The sequence below is a fragment of the Camelus bactrianus genome, chromosome 2 (assembly GCF_048773025.1).
Source record: "Camelus bactrianus isolate YW-2024 breed Bactrian camel chromosome 2, ASM4877302v1, whole genome shotgun sequence".
In the NCBI taxonomy this organism is placed as follows: domain Eukaryota; kingdom Metazoa; phylum Chordata; class Mammalia; order Artiodactyla; family Camelidae; genus Camelus; species Camelus bactrianus.
The window spans coordinates 133,494,101-133,517,446 of NC_133540.1; the positions used below are offsets into that span (position 1 = coordinate 133,494,101).

Here is a 23,346-nt window from a genome sequence, read left to right on the forward strand (position 1 = left end):
AATTCCTTAAATTAAACGTCTTAATAAATGCTTATGTCTGTGTGAATGAAAAATACTGCCAGCCATATCAGTGCACAAAGGATGCTGCGGCCATCAAGTCATCAGCCGCCACCTACCACCACCCCGACAGTGAGCGGAGGGAACTCAGGATGGAGACAGGCAGGCTGCCAGCCTCTGCTGTGCCCTCAGTGGTGTATCTACCATGTGCCACCAGGTGCCTACATGGAGCCTTTCACTTTGCCAGGCTAAGCGTGCTGAATTCCCTCGTCCGTGCGTCGTAGGACAGAATGTCAATCATTAGAATCTGGGTTAATCTTGCTGCATCAAGTGATCATCACTTACCCATCACCCCATCCTGCCACCCTGGAGTCACGCCAGGTGTGTCCCTGCCCCTCAGCGCAACACACCTTCCATCACCAAGTCCTGCCATCTGGACCTCCCGAATACGGACTGAATCAACCACTTCTCACCCCTGCACTGCCACCACTTTTTCCAAGATGCCATCATGTCTGGCCGGGACAACCCAATTGCCTCTGAAACAGTCTCCCTGCATCCATGCAGCCACTTCAGGCTTCATGATGCAGCATTAGCATTGTTTTAATTACAAACATAATCACAGAGTCCCTCAACTTAAAAGCCATCACTTTTAGGCTAGAAACAAAACTGCTTAACGTGGCCCAGGGCCCTACAAAGCCTGGCCCCACCTCCCTGTCCATCACCTGCCCAATCACAGCCACAGCCTCCTTCCAGTTTCTCCTCAAACAGCCTATGCTGCCTCCTGCCCCAGGACCTTTGCACGTGCTGCACGTGCTTCCTGGAATTCTCTTCCTACTTGGCATCCCTCACCTTATGTGCAAGTGTACAAACACACACACACACACACACACACATGTGCAGGCAACATACTGCACCCAGTTAACTGTTACCCCCTTTTAAATGCTCACAGGCCCACGTCCCTATCCTTTAAAGCCCTAACCCCGGGTATAATTTTACACACTCACTTGGGTAATCAGTTGATTGATGCCTGCTCCCCATCAGACAGTCTGTGAGAGCAGAGCTCACGCTGGTTTTTGCTCACTGTACGTCCCCAGGGCCTGGCTCAGTGCCTGGCACATATACACTTTGCCACATCCACAAGCACACGCGGTAAGGGTGGAACACGAGGCTTGACCATTCGACGGAGTGGTCTTCTTTCCAGGAACCCACCAGATAGAGGAGTGCTGGGCACCGCCAGCTGTGCACTCACATCCTTCCTCTCCTCTTACTGGGCACACGGCGGACCCACACCTTTGCCAGGTGACTGAGTCCCGGCCAACGGCCTGCCACTCCACAGCCTGGCCTTTCGGACCCTCCCCTGTGCCGAACAAGACATGAGACCGCCACGCAGCCATCCAGAAGGATGTGAAGATCCACATTAATTGCCATGGAAAATGCTCACATCAAATTCAAAAGAAAAAAGCAGATGTCACACTGCATAAACAGCGTGAGCCCACTTATCCCACACAGAATTCCGTGGTCTCTGGGTATCTGTGGAAAAGAGACTTCCGGAGGCACGTCCGGCCGCCTGCAGACATGGCAGGAGTTATGACTCTGGGGGGAATTCCATGTGATGTTTATGTTCCTCTTGGTATTTTTCTGGATTTTTACAAGAGTGATGAATTGTTTTTATATTAAAAATAAAGCTCTCTCCCCTGAAATGAAAACATCAGTGTCCCTTCCTCTCCTGCTGGGATGCGGCCCCTCCCGAGCCCCTCCCTTCTGGCTCACAACCCAGCTCCAAGCCCTGAAGGATGTGGGATGTGGCCCTGTTTGTGGTAACACTTCCAATCTGCCTCCTGACTTGGCTTAGATCAGGAAGAGGATGATTACAGACAGACGCACCCTTGGGTGTGTTCTTGGAGATTTGGGCGATTAAACCCATTACCCAGAGGTTTTTTTTTTAAGAGAAACATTTACATATATTAATCACTTGATGTTTTGCAATTTCATTCTGCATTAGAGCAAAATAAAAGGTAGGGAATGGGAGTCAGTTCAAGTGCACCCCTGTCCCAAGAGGGGAGGAGCCAGTCCCAAAGGATTCGTGGCCTCCAGGCCACTGTGGTGTCAGGAGTAGCAGGCACCGGTGGGGAGAGCCGGGAGCCCCCAGGGCACTCAGGCTCAAGGAACACTCATGCACAACAAATGCGAGTCCTCCGGGCAGCTCCTGGTCTGTGAGCCCCAGCCGCGGGAGCACCCCGTTTTACAGCAGCGGGATATGACCACACAATTAATCAGGACTCAGCTTCAGCAGGAACCAAAGCTCACGTCCCCAGCAGAGAAAGCAGGGATTATCGCGCATGAGGTCCAGTCAGGGCTGCCCAGGGCCCTGTCTTTCAAACCACGTGGCGGGCACCCCTAAGGTTGACTCCAGGCCTGTTCTGTGTGCTCCTGTGCTCGGAGCTCTCCAGGGGCTCGCCTAGGCTCCCACCACAGCTTCCCTGCCCCGCCCTGCTGCCCCACCCCTAGCCCCCAGCACCATCCACACTTGTCCTCACAGGTCAGAACATTTCCACCCCCATCCTTCCTTTTCTCCGGAGTGAGGTCCAAATGTACCACTAAGTGACTAGCCTCCTGAGCAAAGGCCCTGGGGTCATTTGGCTCTGTGGTCCTTTGCCCAGCACAATGCCCCACATGCCCCCAGGGACTCCAAGTCTCGGCTGGTAGACTGTACTGCCTGCCTGTGGCATCTGTGGGCTCCCTGGCCTCAGCCCCACCCCTCCCTGCAGCTGGACCCCTGCTGCCTGTGTGAGCCCAGCACCCTTGTCCCTGTCTCCAGACTCCAGGTCCCAGAGGCCCTCTGGGAGCCCCCTTAGGTCCACTCAGCTCAGGTGGTCTCAGCTCTCCCGTAGCTCTGGGGCAGGGGCCGGATGTGGCTGGACCTGGCCAGCAGGGGCGTCGTGGTCCTTGGGTCAGGTTGGTTGATTCAGGGCTGGTCAGATCACCCAGCCAGAGGTGGAGGTGAGGTGTTGGCTGGGGCTCCTGAGAGCCAGCCCTTGCACACTTTGAGCCTAGAGGAGGTGAGGTGAAAGTTGGCCCGTCAGTGAGGCCAACACACACGCAGAGGCAGTCAAGAGACGGAAGGAAAGAATCCGGGTCTGGAGACTTGGTCAAGCCCCACCTGCAGGGACCCATCAGTCGCAGGAGCTAGCAATTCCCTTTTTGCTTAAACCACCTTGGGTCAGGTTCCTATCATTGCAGCAGAAAGGATCAAGACGGACAAGCCTGTCCCCGGGGCTGCAGCCATAACGGCGTCCCTGTCCGCGTCCCTGTCCCCCGTGTGCACAGCCACTCTCCCAGTGGATGTTAATACCCTGGTCTTAAAGGGTGGAGATCAGGGCTCCGGAGCCTTGCTGGCCTGTCTGAGATGGGGGTTCTTCCAGGCCTGCCCGGTCTTGAAGAGACAGGAGGGAAGGGGGCAGGGCAGCCACTCAAGGAATGACAGCAATTTAACACAAAAATGCTGGAAGATTCACCTCCCAGTTGGCCTGGAGGATTAAGAGGGTTGACTCCTAGTAGACCTTGAGCTTCATTATGTGCTCATTGTAACAGCGGGATCAAATAACATGCCCGCAGGCGCCATGACAGCCCCAAGGCTCACCCAAAAAGGCCAAAGAATGGGCGGTGGCCCAATTCCTGGGACTCCCAGTCCCTTCCCCATAGCAGTTGGAAGGGTCCCACCTGTAGGCTTGTGCAGCTACCAAGCCCATAAAAAGTGACACCACCACGCCGAGCGGCCCTTGGCGCTCTGCCTCCCCTTTGGAGACGCCCGCACTCTGTCTATGGAGTGTGTGCCTACTTTGACTCTAACCTGAGCACCCGATTCCCGCACCTCTTTCCTGGCCTTTCTCTGGCCTTACACTCTGTGCAGTATGTATCTCTCTAAATTAACCTACCTTCACTCAGCGGTGGCTCGTGCTTCAATTCTTTCCTGCGCGAAGCCAAGGCCCCACACCTGGCGGGCACGCCCCAGGGGCTCAGCCAAGGCCTGGGACACGGCCCTGCTCACGCCCCACATCCAGTTTCCTGCATCACTTGCGTCAGAGAAGAGCAGGCCCGAGCAGCTGATGGGACAAACCTGCAGGCCCTGGGGGATGGCAAGGACTCTGGCCACCTAACCCAACGATTGAGAATATTTACTTCCCTTTAAAACCTTCACGGCTGAACAGAGTCTCTGGAGACGATTTTTGGGCAGATGCGGGGTCCACCAGATGGCAAGCATTCTAATTAAAACCAACTTTCCCTTTTGTGACCAAGGCTGTTGCCCCCAGGATCATACCCCTGCCCCTCCCTCAACTAGAAACCAGTGACCCTCATCTAAGGCTCAGGAGGCAGCTGCAGAGAAGGAACAAGAACTGGCTAGAACCTACACAGTCCCAGATGGCAGAGGATCCGACTCCCAGGGGACCTCGAACCTCGTCATGCGCTCACCGTAACACATCAGCACACTGAGTGACGCGCCCACCAGCACTGTGACAGCTGACAATTGCCCTGACAGCAGCCGGAAAAGCCTACACAAGAACTAAAACATCTGAGCAACGGCTGATTGGCTGCGTCACACCCGGAACGAGGACGTGAGGGTGGAAGCCGCTCATGAAGTCCACGTGGCCTGACCCGGGCTGGAGCCGTCCCTGCCGCCCGCTTGGCCGCCGGCTCCCCTCTCCGGCACCTCTTCCTCGCCCAGGTGTTTTTTCTTCCCTTCTCCCTGCTCGAGCTCTTTCCTTCCTTTTCCTCTTATAAGAAATAAAAGCAGTCTCGCCCTGTCCCTCTGCCTCAGCTGTGAATTCTTTCCAGCCAGCAGGCAAGAACCCACACTTTGGTGGGCCTCCTAATTTAGGGGTCCCTCTATCCGCTAACACAACCGTGCCGGTGTTCTCAATGTCAGTGCTCAGGCGAACATCGCCACGTTCGGCCTCGTTACGAAGGCTTCCTGCCCCCAACAGCAAGCAGCTGTGATCCTCTTTGCAAAGCCATCTTTGATGGGCACATAACCATGTTCTCCAGCCTTTGAAACCACGCGGGTCCTCGACTCCGAGCCCCGCGCGGTCCCCGCGGGGACATCACGGGCGATGGGTGTGCACCCCGTGGGCGAGGCCGCAGCAGAGACTTGCTCGGCAGAAGTGACCCTTCACCCCAGGGGCCCCCTCACCTCCAGCCTCGTCCGGTCCACGTCCTTGGGCAGCTTCACGCGAATCCGGTTGGTGACGATGAGGGCGTCATAGGGGTAGATCTGCGGGGAGAAGGAGGCACGGGCTCACGCCGGGAAGCGAGCGGGTGCCGGGACGGGGGCTGAGCCCGAGGCCAACGGAGAGGTACCTACTTGCGCCTGCATCTGACACACACATTTCGTGGGGAAAGCACAACAAAGGGGACTGTTACCCTGGGCAGGTGGGCGCGGCAGCGGCGGGCGGCGCGGGCCTGGCGGCCCTCTTACCTTGTATTCTGTAAGAGAGAGCGGAGACCACACGGGCCGGGTTAGAATGCGCAGGAACTGTCCTGACGGTGGACGCAGCCCCACCCTGCAGCCCCCGCCCTGCGGTCGGCCGGGCCATGCCGTCCCCGATTCCCACAGCAGCCTGCAAGGGACCCTAATCCTCGGCGGGGCTGGGCTCTGAGGGTCTCCGGCGGGAAGCCAGGAGCAGGAGGCATGGTCAGGAGGCTGGAGGCCAGACTGGGAGCCGGACGTGGCCCTGTGTGTTCCCGGCTGCGATGCTGTTTCCCCGGTGGTCCGGGCTGTCTTGGTTTCCCACCGCCCCCCTGTGGAGACTGGCAGCCTCGCTGGGGTCCAAGCCCCCAGCCTCTTACTGTCTTACCTTCTTAACCCTTTAGCTCCTCCTTTTAAACACAGAGCTCTGCACGCTAGCTTTTAAAAAAGTTTTTCTTCCAGACTAACAGAAGCTCGTTAAGAAATAAAGTCGTGCGGACGAGAGGCCTCATGAGCGCGCAGAGCCCACACACCGGTGTCTCGGGATCCGGGCCGCAAGCCCGGCTCGGGAGGGAGACCCTGGTGTGGGGTTCGGACACTGGTTCCCTGGATGTCCCCACGTGGCATGTGGGGTGCTGGCTGCGCCAGCTCCGAGCCCAGAGACCTGCTTGGCCAGGGGGAATAGGCTGCGACACCCCCCGACCCCAACTCTGACATCCAGTGTGAACCAGCCCATGAGAGCTGGCCCCCGCCATTCTCAGTGACAACAGTGAGAGAGCATCGCGGGGTCCGGCAGCTCAGGGCTGGCAGAGCCTTCAGGCCGGCACCTGCCACGTGATCGGGTCACGCTAGTAACACCAGCCTCCCTGCGGGCAGCCCTGCTGGTGTGCAGCCCAGGGAGGCCGCATGGTGAGCAGGGCTGGGGGGGATCCGGCCCAGCTTGGGTTGGCTCAGACCCCGGGCCTCTCACTGTGGCTCTGCCTCCCTTATCACCGCGGAATTTAAGAGTGGGTGTTGGCTTGGCCTCGGCCCTGGCGTGGGACAGTTATTCAAACACAGATCTCTCCCCAGGTGACCCGGAGTGACAAGCAAGTCAGGATGGGGTCGGCTGTGCTGGAGGATGGAGGCAGGTAGGCACCTGGGGTGGGACACGGGGAGCACCGGACCTGGGAGACGGGGGAGCATCTCAGGTAAGGTGAGAATGGAGGGGGACCCTTGGCTGGAAGAGGCAGGGAGGTGAGCTCCCCCAGACTCCCCCACACCTCGACGTCTGGAGGCTTCTGCCAGCTGCCTTGGAGGGGAGGTTTCAGAATGAGACTTGTAGAAACATGTTAGTGACCCCTGCCCCAGCCAGAGACCCACGGGGTCCCCGCTTCCTGTACCTCGTGTGCCCCAGCTGGCATCCAGGTCTGCTCCACAAGGGGCCAGATTGGCATTCTGGAAGAGAAAGAGAGAGGGCGGCAGGGGGCAGGTTGCAGGGGGCAGGCGGTCGCTGGGGTCCCGACAGCCTGGCCAGGGAGGAGGGTCAGCCCCCAGGGCCTGCTGAGGCCCAACGTGGAAGGGCCGTGTGCACGGCCGCACTCCCCCGGGCTGCTGGCTTCTGACGGGCAGCTTTGCTTACATGCCTGCTGCCGCCTTCCACACTATGCTGGCCCTGCCTGTCCAGGGAGTTCCTACCCGCTGTGAAGACAGCTCCCAGGGGCTGCAGCTCCCCTGGGCTCCGCAGCTGGCCTGGACTAGGCAGATGAAGGCTAGGCCCCGGCACAGTGCTGAAGCCGCTCCACAGGGCCCCTGCTCCCCCCAGACGCGCCATCCCCAGGTGCTCGGGTGGCCGGTGTCTGTAAAGTCCCCGGCGCAGACCCCAAGTGTCATGAGCACTCACAGTGTGGCTGTGACTGATGGTGACACTCAGGGGGTGGCACTCTGTGGGGCTGTGGACCTGGGAGCCCCACCACCCGTCTCAGATGCCCCCCTCACTTGTCCACAGCGTCATCAGCAAACTTTGCCATTTTAGTGCATCAGGACTATTAATGTCTGGAATTCTCTTTCCTTCCTGCCCACCTGAAAAAGTCATCCTACAAACTTCTACGGAGGGTTCCCAACCCGTAAAGCAGGTGCTGAGCCCTGCAAGGTTAGTGGGTCCCTCTCCTATCCAAAATTGCACCTGTGTTTGCACCTTGAGTCATGCTTTGTCGCTACCCATAGTGGAGAAAAATGTTTTATTCGTGCCTGTATCCCTGCCACCTGGTACAGCATCTGAGAGGGGGTCGGGGCTCTTGGCCAGCGTTTCCGAAATTGGGTACAGGGGTTAAATTTCAGTGCAGAGCGCTCTGCAGTTAATGGGGAGATTATATGCGTCACTCTTGGGTTTTGTTACAGGGAAAAGGGCTTTCAGCACAAATATACTGTGATGAGAGATAAAGGAGGAGCTGGTCTTAGTCCCAGCGAGTGTGGGGCAGACGGGGCCTCAGGAAGCACCGGGTCCAAAGCCCTTCATCCTAAATAGGGAACCTGCGGCCAGAGATGCCGGGACTAGGGTGGGGAGAGGGGTAGGTGGAGGGTTGGAGCCAGACTTTACGTTTTTGATACTTTGTCCATTATTGATTTTTTCATTAATTCGGGCTTTAAAAAACATTGCATTAGAATTTTATCTGGATTACTGAGTCCTTTGGCCAGTGCCCCCTGTGCCTCAGCGTAGTCCCAGCGCTGGGACCCAGGGCAGGGGGTGGGACGTTGCACCTCCTTCACCCCCAGAACAATTCTCCTTGGGAGTTTTCAAGATCAATTTTTGGAGACATTTTCTCAGGCCACTGACACGCACTCCCCCACCCTCCCCGTGCACCTGTCTGGTTAGGGAACCTCCTGCATAAAGCAAGGCAAACCCGCCACCCACCAGCCGTCGTCCACCTGGCCTGTTTGCGATATGAAAGAGAAATGCTGCCCCCTTGTGTCCACTGTCCTCCATCACAGGCTGTCAAAACTCCCGGGTCCCCACAGCCACCTTGGGCAGTTGGAAACTCACTTCCTAGCAGCAGAACCAGCTTCCTCTGACCTGCCAGGCTCTAAGACAAGATGGAGGGAGGGTGAGGGCATCGTCTGGGTGGAGAGGGTGCACCGTGTCAGTAGAGATCAGGGAGAGAGCAGTCTACTGCTGGTCTTCCAAGTGCCAAGTCAGAGTGGGGTCTTCAGGAACTTTTTGGTGCAAGGGAGCCTTGGGTCACTGCTTCCATGTGTGGGCTGGGAGGAGAGCTAAGTGGATAGGGAAGCCCCACAAAGGCAGCACCAGCAGACACATTCACTAATCTCCCCTGCAACCTCAGGAGGAGGGCATTATTATTGCCATTTTATGGCTGAAGCTCAGAGAGGTTAAGTAACTTACCCAAGATCACACAGCTAATACATGGAACTGTGAAAATTTTAACTCATGTATTTTACTTTTCAAAAATCATACTGGGATTGCTAATAGTGAGAATAAATTGTGGCCCTTTGCCACTGACTACTGTTCTTTCCTTGCAAAGCTCGCATTGGAGGGTGCAATTACACTCAATAGACACTGACGTGGAAGTAAGAAGGGGTAGAGAGTTCACTTGGGAACTACACTATATATAGAACTTATGAAAAGATTTCACAACCATAATGTTACCTCAGAGTATCCTTAAGAGGGAAAGCTAATTTTTTTTTAAAGACCAGGAAACAGAGACTCAGAAAACTTAAGTAACTTACCCAAACACACACCCAGTAAGTGGCAGAGCTGAGATTTGAACTCAGGGTGGCCTGAGGTTAATGCATGTGTTCTTTCCAGCATTACAGTTGGAAAACATCAGACTTTTAAAACTTGTTAAGCTTTTCTTTGTAGTGACATACATAAACATTTTTATAAATGTTTCATGGACATGTGACAACCTGATTCAAAAGATACGAATTTCTTTCATGTATCAACTAGACTGAACTTGCTGTTTGCACTATTCCATTGCTCTCTGCATTTTTTCTTTCACTAGATCCATGTTGATTTCAAGAGTCATATTCAAATCGCCTGCCACGCGTGCATTCGATCAAGGTCTCCGGCACTGCCACGCCGCCTGGTATGTGTAAATGCATGAATGCCGTAGCTGCTTTGTAACTTGTGCCATCACGAGCCCGTGTTCCCTCTTTGTACCGCTAATCCTACTAATTCGCTTTCACCTCAGTTCCCGCCTTCTCTGATATTAGCGTCGCCACTCATGCTTTCTCTCTACTTGTGCTTCTGGCACGTCTTCCCCCTCCTTTGGCTTCCAATCTACTGGGAAAAAATTGTGTCTATTTTGGGATGATACATGTTTGTCTGTTTTTTCCTTAAATGATCTAATCTGACAGCCTTTGCCTTCTAGTAGGAAAGTTCATTCTGTTCTTACTTAGCATCAGGGTTTTTCAAAACGAGTCTCTTTCCAAGGGACCACCACAGAGATCTGTCAGTGGACAGGGGCCACTCTCTCACTAGCAGGCCAGGTGGTACACGTGGGACCAGCGCTCTCTCATCCCAGAAGAGCCTTTAGTAGGTGGCTGTTTCCCTGTTCATTCCACAGAGACGTGTGAACATCCACCAGGCGGCAGGCTCTGCGGCAGGCGCGTTAGCAGGACACCCTGACAAGGTTTGGGACACACAGTGCTGGCGCTTGTGGCAAGTCCCTCCCAGGACGGCAGCCAGGCCCAGCTCTGCCTCCCCCAGTTTCCCGACTTCTTCCTTCCTTCCTTCCTTCCACGTGACAGTGAGAACTACACAACAGCTCACATCTATCCCTAAGCCCCGGCCGTCAGGCGCTCAGCTCAGCTTCGATAGTTTTCCCGCCCAGTGCTCTTCTGTGTGCTTCTGACAAAATATCCTCTCCGTCTTTGGGACTTGGTGTTCTGGGGTTTTTGGTCACACTGCCTCTCTGCCTTTAATTTAGCTCACCTCGGATCCTTTCTGAAAGTGAAAATAAACCCAGAAACAACTTAACATGTGACTCGGAGGAGCCCTGCTGGCCACAGACGTCAGTGAGTGGACATGTCCCCCTTGGGACCTCAGGGGAAGGCCCGCGTGCTGACGTGGCTGAGCTTTAACAGCCTGGCCATCAGTGGTCCAGCCCTCCAGGGAGAGACAAGCATAAAGCTACGCAAGAGTCTTACAGAGAGTGAAGGAAAAAACAGGAGAGATTTGCAGATCCTGACTACTACGTATAAAATAGATAAGCAAGGTTACACTGTGCAGCTCAGGGAGCTATGTTCAGTATCATAGCAGCCCATAATGAGGAAGAATGCACGGATGTATTTGTATGACTGAACAAGTGTGCTGTACGCCAAAAATCTACACAACGTTCTAAACTGACTTTGCTTCAATTAAAAAAAAAAAACTTCTCTTAAAAAAAAAGAACATTAGTAGGAAAAAGAGTCCCAAAGAAAAGTCAACTATAATTTTCACCAATCTCCCAGATAAGCAACGTGAAAAGCTAAAAATCTTCATGGGACAACGAACTCCATCTTGATCGACTCCCCAGGATGGCTAGAAGGTCACCCAGGCTTCTAACACTTGGCTCCCCACCCCAAGGCTGGCAGGAGAGACCTTCCCAGGGGGTCTGGCTCTCCAGGCTGCAAAGGGAGGAAGACAGTGTCCCTGCCTGAGCGCCTGCATCAGCTGTTCCCAGACTCGCTCGCGGCTGGAGTGACTGCCAGCCACTCTGCAGGTGCAGGGAGCCACCCACCCATGTCCATCCAGCACGTAAACCAAGAGGCTGCACGACCCCATCACGGAAGGCGCGAGCCTTTGCATCTCTCAGCTGAATCATTCTCTTAATCGTCTTTCACATTTTGAGAGAAACCCCAGGACCTGGCCTGGGGGGCGGTGCACCTCGGTGTGGACGTGGCCCAGACTGTGTCCTCAGTGCACACAGCCCCCGAGCCAGAGCACAGCGGTACCAGGCGAGCACAGGGCCCTCTGACGGGCCCCCTCTGCCCTCAGGACCTGCATGCTGAGCTGAGAGGTCTACACTCCGTGGGGCTGTGGGTGCCCTGGGGACGTGGGTCCTACTTTCTCCTGCCCCCGCTTTCCCTGGAAGGTGAGGGGTGGGGAAATCCTTAGAAGGGAATTCAGGGAAGCATGCTACATGCGCACTCCGACTCGGCCATTCCAGAACAAACGGGGGGCACAGTTAGTGGGGTGGGCGGGGTCACAAGGCGCAAACCACGCAGAGGCGCGGGGCCAGGGACTGACACGGCAGCGGTCCCACGGAGCCCGAGGGAGACGGACAAAAGCCCTCAGGTGCCTGCTCTTGGATGTGCTGGTGGCCTGCACCCTGGATTCGAGTTCTGCCCGAGGGGACACTGTCCCCCACGTTAGACACCCATCACCATAACTGCCCCAAGGCAACACAGGGGGACAGAAACTTGAGTGGCTTCTCTTGGGGGGTGAATTGCTTTGGTTTGTGGACAGACTTCCTCTGACTGGGAAGAGGCTGCCACAGTGGTGGCAAGTCTCCAGGGGCTCTATGTGTGGGGGGTTGGTGCCATCATGCCTGCCCCCCAGGGGCCCTCACTGGGGACCTAGCAGAGCTGTGGGAAGAGGGACAGACATCATGAAGGCCCAGATGTGGGGGACAAGTCAGCACCAGAATGTCTGAATTGAATTCTCATGTCCTGAGATTTGGGGAGCTGGAGAGAAGGTCAAAGCAGCCTTCTGCTGGGAGCAGGCAGAGAAAGCCATCTCCTCGGGGTGGCTCCGGGGACAGTCACAGTGCTGGGACACCATCAGTGGTGATGACGGAGCTGAGAGCGGGGCAGGGGAATTCCAGGAAAAGACCCTGGGCTCACATTGCTCACGGAACATCCCCATCTTTTAAGGTCCTTATTAGACTCGAGGTCTCAGAAGAAGAATGCTTAGGAGGGCCTTACGGAGGGTCTGATTCCTCTGGGGGACCCCACCACCCCAGCCCCCTCACACTGAGGTCTCCCTGGGGGCTGGCGGCTGGGAGCAGAGGGGAGGAAGGGGTGTTGCTGGGTTGTGGCCTGGCCCTGGCTGGAGCAGCGAGTCCCTGGGGCCCCTCCTCCTGGCTGCGTGGCCATGAAGCTGCGGGAACCACGCTAGGCTCAAGGTGATGTTAGTATGCACGAGCCGGGGAGGGTGAGCAGGGTGGGGTCAAGTACCTACCCGGTGGTCCAAGCCATTCTTGCCATGTCCAGGGACAGGGTCAGACTTGGAATAGGGGAACCCTGAAACAGACACAGCACAGCTCCGTCACGCACGCAGCCAGGCTCGGCCAGGCGCCGGACGGGGGCTTGCCCAGGCCAGCAGGGCAGGCGGGTGACGCCCGGAAGAGCACCCCTGCCTCATCTGAGACCTCTGACCCCAGGGCGCTGACTGAGGATGAGCCAGGAAGGGGGTGACGTCCCTGAGCCCACCCATGACACCAGGACCACCAAGGAGCCTGACCTGGCCTTGGGAGGCACCCGTGTCCTCCGGCAGCCTCGGGCCATGGCGTCATGTCACCAGGTCACCCAGCAGACGGGGAGAGCTGGGGACAGAGTGAGGAAGGAGTCCCGCGCAGGCAGGGCTGTGCCAGAGGCCGAGGCCAGCCCCACCAGAGGTGGCCGGGAAACTGCTCTATTTTTCAAAACTCTTGACCTGTTTGCATCGGGGGGATTTCACAGTAAAATCCTAATGTCTAGTTTTTCTCCCAGTAAAAAGTGCAGGTCTGAGACACGGGGCCCTGGACTCCCCGAGGGAATCTCACACCGGGTCCACCTCTACTGCTCACGTCCCTGGCTGCCCTGGGGATGGCCCCGGGCTTTGAGACCGCCCATGAACTTCTTCGGTGCCACGCCCGGAGAGCAGGGGGTGCTCCTGGCTCAGAGGTGAGTGTGGGATGCATCCTGGAGAGGAGGACAAGTGGCAGAGTCTGGCCCCCCTGAAGGGGCAGGCGACGCCCCCCCGGCGGGGGGGAAGCACCCCGAGGAGGCCTGTCCCCGTGCCTGAACTAGCTGTCCTCCTGTGGCCTGGGGGCCGGTAAAGAGCAGGGGGCCCCAGCAGCTCAGGCGCCAGCCCACAGCGCTGGCCCTGGGAGCCGCCGAGACGGCTCCGAGGGGCAGCGGGTCTCATTCCTCTGTGTTCACAAGGCCACGTGTGTGTATAGGACACAGGACCGAGGACCGAGCCTCCAAAGGTGAGGCGGGCGCTGTGCACAGAGCCGCCCGCCCGCCCACCCACCCGCTCCAGGAAGGCTTGCTTCTGAGCAAAGGGTGCTGACTGAGCCAGGCGCCTTCCATCTGGGGGGCGGTCCTCACGAGCTCAGCGAGGACACGGAAGACACCTGCACAGGCCACACCGGAGGGAGGGCCTCCGCTGGGGCCCTGCCTCGGGCACTTGTTTGCCCTGGGTGGCCGGCGGGGAGGTTCCCAACGGGGGTCAGGAAGAGCCTTTTACAACAGAGGGGCCCCCTCATCACAGGAAATCTCCGTGAACTCTGACACATGAAACAGACGCGAGCTAGAGAGACAGCAGCTGGACAAGGCGCTCGGGGCCGGGCCTGCCGGGCCCCCCTTGCTCCTCCCGTCGCCCTGGGCTCCTCCAGGCAGGCGACCCCACCAGCTCCCCCGTCTCACAGAAGGGGAGGTGAGGCCCAGGGACGCAGGGGGACCTGCCCAAGGTCACCCAGCCCTGGGACGCAAGACGGGGGCTCCTGACTTAGCCAGCTTCCTAGTCTAACACACTGAGCCCAGCACACTCAGGGATGTGAGGCCGTCAGGGTGAGGATCTGCGGGACCCTCCACTGACACACAGGAACTCTGATCAGCCAGCGATGCTGGAGCCGGGGTTGTCACAGCGGGGGCTCCCACGAGCAGCACAAGCCTCGGCCGGGAACTTGCTAGACAGGCCACGCCTCCGGCCCCCCAGACCGGCGGGCTCAGAGCTCCAGGGCTGGGGCCCAGCGGGCTGTGACTCCCAGGCGCTCCAGGGCACCCTGCCGTACACGAGGGCTCGAGAGCCACGGCCTCAGAGCTCCAGGCACAGCTGTGCCCTCGCTTTCAGCCTTACCAGGTCTTAACAGCGGTTCTGCCCCGGGTGCACGGCCGTCACCTGGACAGCTTCTAGAATGCCGCGTGCTCAGACTGTTGGGTCCCAGGGCCTCACACTCACCCGGAGCGCGGAGACCTCACTGCCACACAGCTCCCTGACTGGTCAGCTCTGATTGTCTCAGCTCTTTTCCTCCTCCTGCCTTGAGCTCCTGCATCAGGTGTTACAATTTTTCCTTCAATCATCAAACATGACATAAGAAACTCACAAAGAGAAGGACGGTCTGTCATGTTGACCCTGATTTTTCCCTTTCGCTGTTCTTCCTTTCTGAGTTTCCAAACCTTCTCATCACTTCATTTCCGTTCAGAGACCTTTCTTCAGCGAAGCACATCTGCCAGCAAAAACTTCTCTTAGTTTTCCTTTGTCTGAGAACATCTGAATTTTCTACTCATTGAATGAGTGGAAAATTCACCCAATGTAGAATTCAGCAACTGTCTCTCTGCATGTGAAAAACACCATGTCACCGTCCTCTGCCCCCTGTGGGTTCTGGGGAGAAGTCGGCCATCATTTGCATCGGTGTCGCCTGCAGGGAACATCGTATTATGTCTTTTCTCCCGGGCTGCTCTCAAGAGTATTTGTTTATGTCTTTATTTTTGATAAGTTTAGTTATGGTGGGTTTTGTGTGGGTTACTTTGGGCTTATCCCACTTGGGGTTCAGTCAGTTTCGTGAGCCTATAGGTTTATGTCCTTTGCCAAATTTGATAAGTTTCCAGTCATTATGTCTTTGAACATTTTTCAGATCCGTTCTCTTCCTTCTGGGACTCCAGTTACAAGTGTTGTCCCACAGGTCTCTGAGGCTCTGTTCGTTTTTCTTTTCTTTTCTTTTCTTCTCTTCCTTTCTTTCTTTTTTTTTTTTTTTTTTTTTTACTATTTTCTCTCTGCTGTTTAGATTGGACAATTTCTGTTGTTCTATCTTCAAGTTCGATGATTCCTCTGTCATATTCTGCTGTTCTGTTGCTGAAGCCATCCAGTGAATTTTTAACCTCTGGCTATTTTATTTTTCAGTTCCATGCTTTCCATTTGATTCCTTTTTATGAAGTGTATTTCTTCTGTGAGATTTTCTTTTTCCTTTCTCAATTGTTTCAAGAGTGCTGGTAATTGTTTGTTGATGTATTTTTGTGACGACTGCCTTAAAAATCCAACATCTTGGAAAATTCCAGTGTCTGATTCTCTTCTGTGTTAGTATGTGTTGATTGCCTTTTCTCATTTCTCATTCAGATACTTGTCAGCATGGTTCTCGGTGTGATGAGTGATTTCCCACCGTACCCTGGACATTTGGACATCACGTTGGGAAGCTCCAGATCCTCATTAAGTCTTCCATGTGAGCAGCTGTCGTTCTGTTTAGGAGTAACATGGGGGCCGGGCTTATTATGGGCTGTGGCTCCGATGACAATTTAGCTTTCAGAATTGCTCGTCAAAGTGCTCTTGTGACTCTGCTGAGTCCACCTGGTATTGCTGGGAACACCCTGGGGGCAAAATGTGCTTCCCTGGTTGCTCTGTGCCCAGAGGTAGGAGACACTGGCCATGGATGGAAAGTGTGTCCCTGGGCCTATTTTCCAGGGTGCTGGGTGCCAGGGAGGGTAGTCATCTGCCTGGTCACCTTGTCCACTGCATGGCAGATAGAAGACACAAGTCCTGCGTTTCTCCTTCAGCCCCAGGTCCCTGGCCAGTCTAGCTTCCTCTCTCCACCCTTCGGAGTTCTGTGGTTGTCTGCCACATTGTTCCAGGTTTTTCAGTTGTACTGAGTGGGGATGAGCAGGGAGAGAGGCGTCTCTGCCACCTCATCACTAGGGTGCTCTTGAGTGCCCTTAGAATTGGTCTCTCTAGGGATGGGACCAACTCTCAGTAGACTTCAGAGGTCCTGGCCATCCCATGTGCAGCCGGGGTTGAGAGGTCCTGTTTAGAAAGTCCCTTCACATATCCAGAGATTTTACTTGACCCTCACAAGCCAAGGCATTACACATGAGCCCATTCTCCAGGTGAGGAAGCTGAGACCTAGTGAAATTAAGTATCAGGTCAAACAGTTACTCATGAAGAGGAAAAGCCAAGTGCCCGGGACTCCAGCTTTGGGACCTCGTAAGCCCTTGTGCTCCAGCAGCTCCGTCCGCCCTGCTGAGGCTTTGCAGGTGTGGGGTCTTCTGGAGACCTGCCTGGCAGGTGGCATTGGCTGGCCTTAAGAGTGTGTGCCACGTGTGTGTATCAGAGGGAGAGACAGCATAGAGGGGGAAGGTGGATGTGCTGGTCCTGGGACGGGTGGCAGCTGGGTACTCTTGACCTGAGGATTATCAGGCCCTGTTAGCTCTGGACACCTGCCCACGCCCCGTGTCCAAGCTCAGCCTCACCCCTGTCACCTGCTCCAGGAAGCCCACTGTGGCAAATTTGCCCTCAGCATTCTGCTGGAACCACTCCTGGGACCCTGAGCATGGTCTCCTTGGGTCTGTCCCTTTTCTGGGCTGGCTTGTCAGAGGTTAGAGTAACCACCGGATGTGCGAGCAGAGGCCCCTCGCAGATGAGTGGATGACTGTTCCAGGTGCAGCCTGAGACACAAGGCTCATCACGCACCCAGGAGGCTCTGCGGACATCCAGGGCGCCCTCCCCGGGCAGCTCCGTGGCAGTTTCACCAGCGCCGTGACCGGCTTTCAGCTCCCTGGTGCGTGGACACGTAGCTTTGCAGCTGCCTGGCCCTGTGTAAGTCTGGGCTCCTTCTCTGGGCCTCAGCATTCCAGTCTGAGGAAGGAGGGGTTCCTTCAGCCCCAAGGAGCCACGAACAGGAGGCCCCCTGGGCTGTCCGAGCTTCACGCTTCAGAAGCAAGTGAGAGGGGCCCACTGAAGGCTCCCCAGGGCTAGGCTTGTGGACTTGACTTGCTCTGCTGTGAGCGCCCCCCCCCGCCCCCCCGACCCAGGTCTCAAGCCACAGGACGCCAGGCCTACATTTGAGCCCCAAAGCCCAGATGCTTCCTGCCAGGAGGACGGTTCATCCCTGTTTTCAGAGAAGTTGATTCCAAACTCAGAGAAGCTTGCTCTTGTACCAAGGTCACACAGCAAGTGAGAGGCTAGGATCCCACCCCGGGCGGGCCAGCACCTGGGTCTAGCCCTCTCTGCTGACCCTCCACGTGGTCTCATGTGCACTGTCACTGCCTCATGTTTGCCACAGTCACCCTGGTCTCCCCCACCCCGCCACCGCGCTGGGTCCCACGAAGGAAGGCTCTGCTCAGGGAAGACCGGGGCACCCAGCGCCCCGCGGGCACTCTCTGGGAGGCTGCTGCATGCACAGGGGAGGTATGGGGGCGCCCCACTGGACCCTGCTCCCCAGTGGCTAATGGTCGACGGGAGAAAGGATGTAAAGGGTTATAGGTGAGATGCTCCCTGCCGGGGTCGGGGGAGGGGAGACAGAGCTTTGAGATGGGTGAGGGGAGCCTCAAGACCCAATGCAGGGCTGGAGGGGGACAGAGGAGGCCCTGAGAGGTGCGACCTGAGCCACGGGCTCCTTCCCATGGACACCAGAGGGTCTCGCTCACAGCCTGTGCCTCTGCCACAGATCAGAGGCCGTACCCTGTCCAGTCCCTGGGCTGGGGGGCAAACCTGCCCAGTACAGGGGCCGCAGGGACTTTGCTAGAAGCAGAGTCCCAGTAAGCCCCCAGGGAAGGGCCGCAGCTCTACCCCAGGGCGCCCCTCTTGCACCCGGGGGTGTCTCTACCACTGAGGGGCCAACAGCGACTTCTCCTGGGCCAAGGCCCCTCCCTGATGTCTGGAGCCCCCACCGCTCCTGCTGGCACCAAACACAAGCAAGGGGCAGAGGGCACTCTGTCTGTCCAGCTGGAGGCCAGGTCTTCACAGACAGACCCACCGACCGTTCCCTCCCCAGGAGTCTCTGCACCAGGTGACCTCCTACCATCTGCTGGACGCCGGGTGGCCCGAGCCAAGCCCTCCGGTTCCCGCAGGCCTCCCCTCCCGACTCCCCTGACTACCCCCACCCTGGCGTTCCCCATCCCTGGCGGCTCCCCTGGGGCTCCCACACTGCGCCCCCCCCCCCCACCGCCCACACTTTGGGCGTTAGACTCTTTTGAGACAGTACCGCGGCCCAGGCACACGCCTGGGGGAGGGCCTGGCTCTCAGGACACCTACCCCCAGGACCTCAGGCCCACCCGGGAGCCGAGGACCCCACCCTGTCTCTGGCCCTCTCTGCCTGTCCTAAAATGAGGGTGTGGACTGACGTCCTGTCAGTGCGACCCTACCCCTGGGGTCCTCAGGTCACAATGCCCACCTGAGCATGTGTCCCCCTCCCAAAATTCTCATGGGATTGGCGGATAGCAAATCAGGTCCCTCTTTCTTTCAACCATGGACGAAGACATGTGAGAATGATTTTTTCTCGCCTGGGAGCTCCAGAGGACTCACGGGGGATGGGGAAAGCCATTTCCATCCAAGACCCCAGCCCACTTTCTTCCCGCGAGCAGGGGAAGAAAAGTGGAACGGAGGCGCCGTCTCCCAACCATCACGCCGATGTGCCCTGTGAGGCACCCAGGAAGCGATCTCGGGCCTGGGCAGGGTGGGCGGCCCACGAAGACAAGCTCGTCCCATCAAGCATGGGCCTCCACGGGGACGGACACACGGCAGGTGACACACAGTGGCAAAGCCACAGGCAGGGTGGGGCAGTGGCCCACACTGGACCACCCGTCTGTGCTGCCTTCGTTTCTAACGCACAGCTGTCCCCACCCCAATCTTCAGGCCCACCCTGAATCCTCTCATGTGCTGGGATTTCAGCAGGGCCTTATTCCCTGCAGAAGTGTAGGGTCCTCTCTAGGGACAACCGCGTCCTTGGGGAAGGGTCTCCAGCCGGCCTGGGGCTGTGTCTTCCACTGAGCTGCCTCTGACTCCCTGGAGGGGGATCTTGGGGACCTCAAGAGAGAGGACAGACTTGAAGGGTTAGGGAGGTGGGACCAGAGCAGTAGCAGGACCGTCTACGGGGTCTGGGCCAGGGGAGGGGGCCCACGTGACCTTGTGTTCTTCTAGGGGCAGTGAATCTCACCCTATAAGGCTCAAGACTCTTCTTCCAACAGAAAATCAATACCATCCCTTTCCTGTGCAGAAATCAGGTTCGTTACTGCCCCAGGCAGACAACAGAGTCTATGATGAAACATGTACTTCAGTGAGACCTCCTTTGGAGGGGTTGGCAGTGCTGGCTGAGAACCACTGCCGTGGTGGAGAGGCATGTCACACCGCTTGGTCATAGCTGCTCCATTGTCTGCTTTCCTGCTGGGGCCTGGGGACCGGGACGTATTCACCACCTCCTCTCTGCTGCCTAGCCCTGTGTCCAGCACATAGTAGGTGCTCAATGCATGTTTGGTGAAAGGACGGATGAATGACTGAATGATGAATTTAGTCCCAGGTGAGATGTGCTGATGGGGTCATGAGTGGGATGAGGGTGGGCCTGGCCCTGGGGAGCCCACAGAGGACCCTGGTGGCGGCAGCCGGCTGTGCGGGCTTGCCCCCAGCGGTGTCTCTGCCTCTCCCAGCTCCCTGCGTGCTTCTCCAGGGCAGGCACTGCCCTTGTCTTCTCGGTACCCCCCTTGGCGCCCCACACAGCGTCTGGCACAGAGTGAGGGCTCAATAAATACCCGTTGAATTTAACGCATCTCAATTCAACAAACATTTACTGAGCACCCACTGTGTAGAGTGTCACAATCCTACCTTCCTGGGCGCGCTACAGATGGATGTCCCAGGGACACAGGTGTGCCTTGCTACGTGCAAATGCTCTGTTTGACACCGGTTGTAGGCAAATGAAACTGGTGTTGATGGATTGGGGGCTACTTGGTGAGATCCGAAGGAACCCCAGAAAAGAAGGTGGATAACCTGTTTCTGGATAACCCTCAAGAAGTTGGCAGACAGCAAGGCTTGCCTGATCTATGCACGGACAGTAGCTTGGGTCCTCGCTGCTACTTCCATGCACATCAGGAAATCAGGCCATATCATCAGATAGAAAGGGATCATTGCGATGGTTAGATGGGGTTTCCCACCTGGAGGAGCTGACAGAACAGCAATGGCAGGGAAGGGGTGACAGATCTATAATCATGTCATCCTGAGCTCACATCCGTGAAGGAGGAGGACACAGCACACAGGCTGTTTGTACCACGGAGGAACCGCCCCAGTTAGAGCATGACTCCCAGCACGGGCACCCGGAATCCTGCAGCCCCGGGCGCACGGGGGACGGGAAGAGCCGGTTCCCACCTGCGGTCACACGTGCAGCCTGTGATGGGGACGCAATGGCAAGGAATGGAGCTGACATACAGACCTGGCAGGCGTGTGACCGGCCAAGCAAAGAGCTGTGCAGCCTCAGGCCTGGCAGGGCCACAGCCTGGGGGATGCCTAGGACGACTGCAGGGCACCTCGCCCCGCAGGTGCGGAGGAGGAAGCAACGGTCACACAGCAGGTCAGTGGCACAGGGAGGTCCCCATGGGGCGGCCCATCTCCTGCCCAGGCTTCTCCCCACGTGGTGCCCCCACCTCCCTTGGCCACAGCCACGAGCCGGCTGTGAAGGTACATGGGACTCCCCGGAGTAGGGGGTGGCAGCAGCTGCCCTCCGAGGACAGACTAGGGGAGGTGGTGGCCATCAGCCTTGCAGATGCAGGCCCGCCCAGCACCGGCAAGGGAAGGACTGAAGCTCTAGCGTCAGACCACCACAGACCCCCAGAGTCCTTTCTTGAGCACCCTCAGGCCCTCGGGGCTGATGCCTTGGTGCCCTCCAGGTGTGGGGGGTGCCAGGGGGGCTGGTGCAGCAGGAGCGCTGCGCCTTGCAAACACAATTGCCGTGAGTTAAAATGGAGCACAAAGCAGTGGGGCCTATGGCCAAGGCCAGTGGCCAGGGCCCACATGCAAGTCCTGCATGACCAGGCACAGCTGAGCGGGAGGACCTGCTGCCCCTGCTGGGTTGGGGTCTGCCCATCGGTTCTCCCGTGACCAGCCCTGCCGCTGGAGGGACGGGCAGCCTGCCATGGCCCTTCCAGACCTGCCCCAGGAGGACTACAGGGCCACCTGGACGAGTCCCGCTGGGGGACTCCCTGGCGTGGCCTTCCCGTGGTGACGTCAGCCCTGGGAGCTGGCTCTGCGGTCCCACCTAGAGAGATGCAGCCCAGGCGGGCTAGGGCACAGGGGCGCGTGGGCATCTGCTTACGAAGCTCATGCAAAAGACAACACATCCTTTCTTTGTTCAGACTTCTTCTTTAACGAGTGGTAATCTCCCAGCCTCCTCACTCCGCTCCTCGCCAGAACCCCTGCACCCTCATTGGTGAGACAGTTCACAGCATGAGGATGGTGATGGCGATGGAAGACGGAGGGTTTGCTGAGCACCTACTACGGGGCAGGCACAGAGCCGGCTGCACACGTGGTGCCTCCCTCGGGTCTCTAACCACCTGCCAGGCAAACAGGTGGAACCGAGGCCCTGCCCGTGGTCAGGTGGCCAGTCAATGGCGGGCTAGGGTTTGAACTCGGGTCTGTCTCATCGCACAGCCAGTGCCTTTCCTCTGGTTTCTCCCATGCCCATCTGCTCCCGGCCTCGGCTTCCAAGCTAAGCCTCCCCTTTGCCCACACGGCCCGCCTGGGCCCCAAGGCCACGGCCGCAAACGATTCCGTGCGTTAGACCCAGCTAGCTGTCATTCTCGCTGGGCGAGTGACGGCCTCTGGACGTGAAGACTGTTACCAGGAATCTCACCCTATGTCTGGTGAGCACGCCTGCTCAGACTCATGACCCCCCGAGGATACAAGGTCCCGGCTCCCCGTCCCATGTGCAAGATGAGCGTAAGAGATGGGACAGTGCTGTTCTCGACTCCGAGTCTGGACTTGCCCGCCTGGACCATGCTCCTGTCCTCTCTGGAGGGAAATGGGCCCTCAGCGTCCAGCCTGGCAGCCGGGAGGCCTTTTTCCCGAAAGAGCCCAGGAGCCTGATTTGGTCTCCTACCCTCTTGCCAATTCTGGAAAGCTCTGGGAGACCCACTGGCGCAGTCTAAGGGATGTCCATACGAGGGGGGCCAGCACACGACTAAGCGTCTGCTCCCCACCAGTCTGCCCTTCTGTCCTCCGGTTTGCTCTCAGAATTTTTAACGAACCAGGCTTAGGTCTGGAGGGACTGGTTTGAAGTGGCGGGCCCCTTTTCTGCCAAGCCCTTTGGTGCCACACTGACAGCTCCTTGCTCAAAAGAACCACTCACGTGAGTAAAAGTTGTCCCCTTGCGTCATTTGGAGAGGGCCTCTATCAGTCCCACTACTGTGGGACAGAGACTGGCTGTCCAGGTCTGGAGAGTTAGTCCGAGTGTCTGTGTCTCCCTTGAGAATCAGCCAGCTGGTCTTCTGCTGAGAGAAGGAAAAAAAGTCACGTGAATTTCCAGGTCCCCTGCAAGGGCACTGCCCCATTTTACAGATGAGGAAACTGAGGCACTGGGTGGTCAGGGGCCCAGATGGTTTCACTTGGAGAGAGCCAGCCTTGGGCTATCCTCACACCCACCCTCCTTCCTTAAAGACAAGCAAAGGGGGCCTTAGTCCCTGAGCCAGGGCAGGCAGGCTCGGCCCGTGGGCCGAATCCTAATTCCCGCACTGTGATCTGGTTTCCTGTCTTTCAAGAAGTCTCCTCATTTACAAAACCACGACCACGTTAACCCGGCACATAACAGGGACTTCGTAGCAGATGTGCTAATCGTAAGCGTAGGAAGGAGGCTGCTGGGACCTCTTCTTAAATTTGGTCCCTGTTCCATGTGGCTTCATGGGACCCTCAAGGAACAGAACCGAGGAGGGGGAGCCTGAGGCTTCTGAACGAG

The 23,346-nt window shown here is 57.3% G+C and overlaps 1 protein-coding gene across 24 annotated transcripts in view; it reads right to left on the reverse strand.

Moving 5' to 3' along the window:
- Window positions 1–23,346, reverse strand: part of ABLIM2 (actin binding LIM protein family member 2) — a 139,614-nt gene that overhangs the window by 7,465 nt on the left and 108,803 nt on the right. For 13 of the 24 annotated variants that reach the window (XM_074350936.1, XM_074351013.1, XM_074350983.1 and 10 more), the window contains 5 exons: window positions 22,744–22,885; window positions 12,621–12,682; window positions 6,844–6,898; window positions 5,357–5,478; window positions 5,186–5,266 (listed from right to left, as the gene is read on the reverse strand). In XM_074350936.1, coding sequence (XP_074207037.1) covers window positions 5,186–5,266; window positions 5,357–5,478; window positions 6,844–6,898; window positions 12,621–12,682; window positions 22,744–22,885 — 462 coding nt within the window. Of the gene's footprint in view, window positions 1–5,185; window positions 5,267–5,352; window positions 5,479–6,843; window positions 11,066–12,620; window positions 12,683–22,726; window positions 22,886–23,346 lie in introns of those variants that run through there. The other 11 variants (XM_074351016.1, XM_074350974.1, XM_074350946.1 and 8 more) reach the window with 5 other exon arrangements.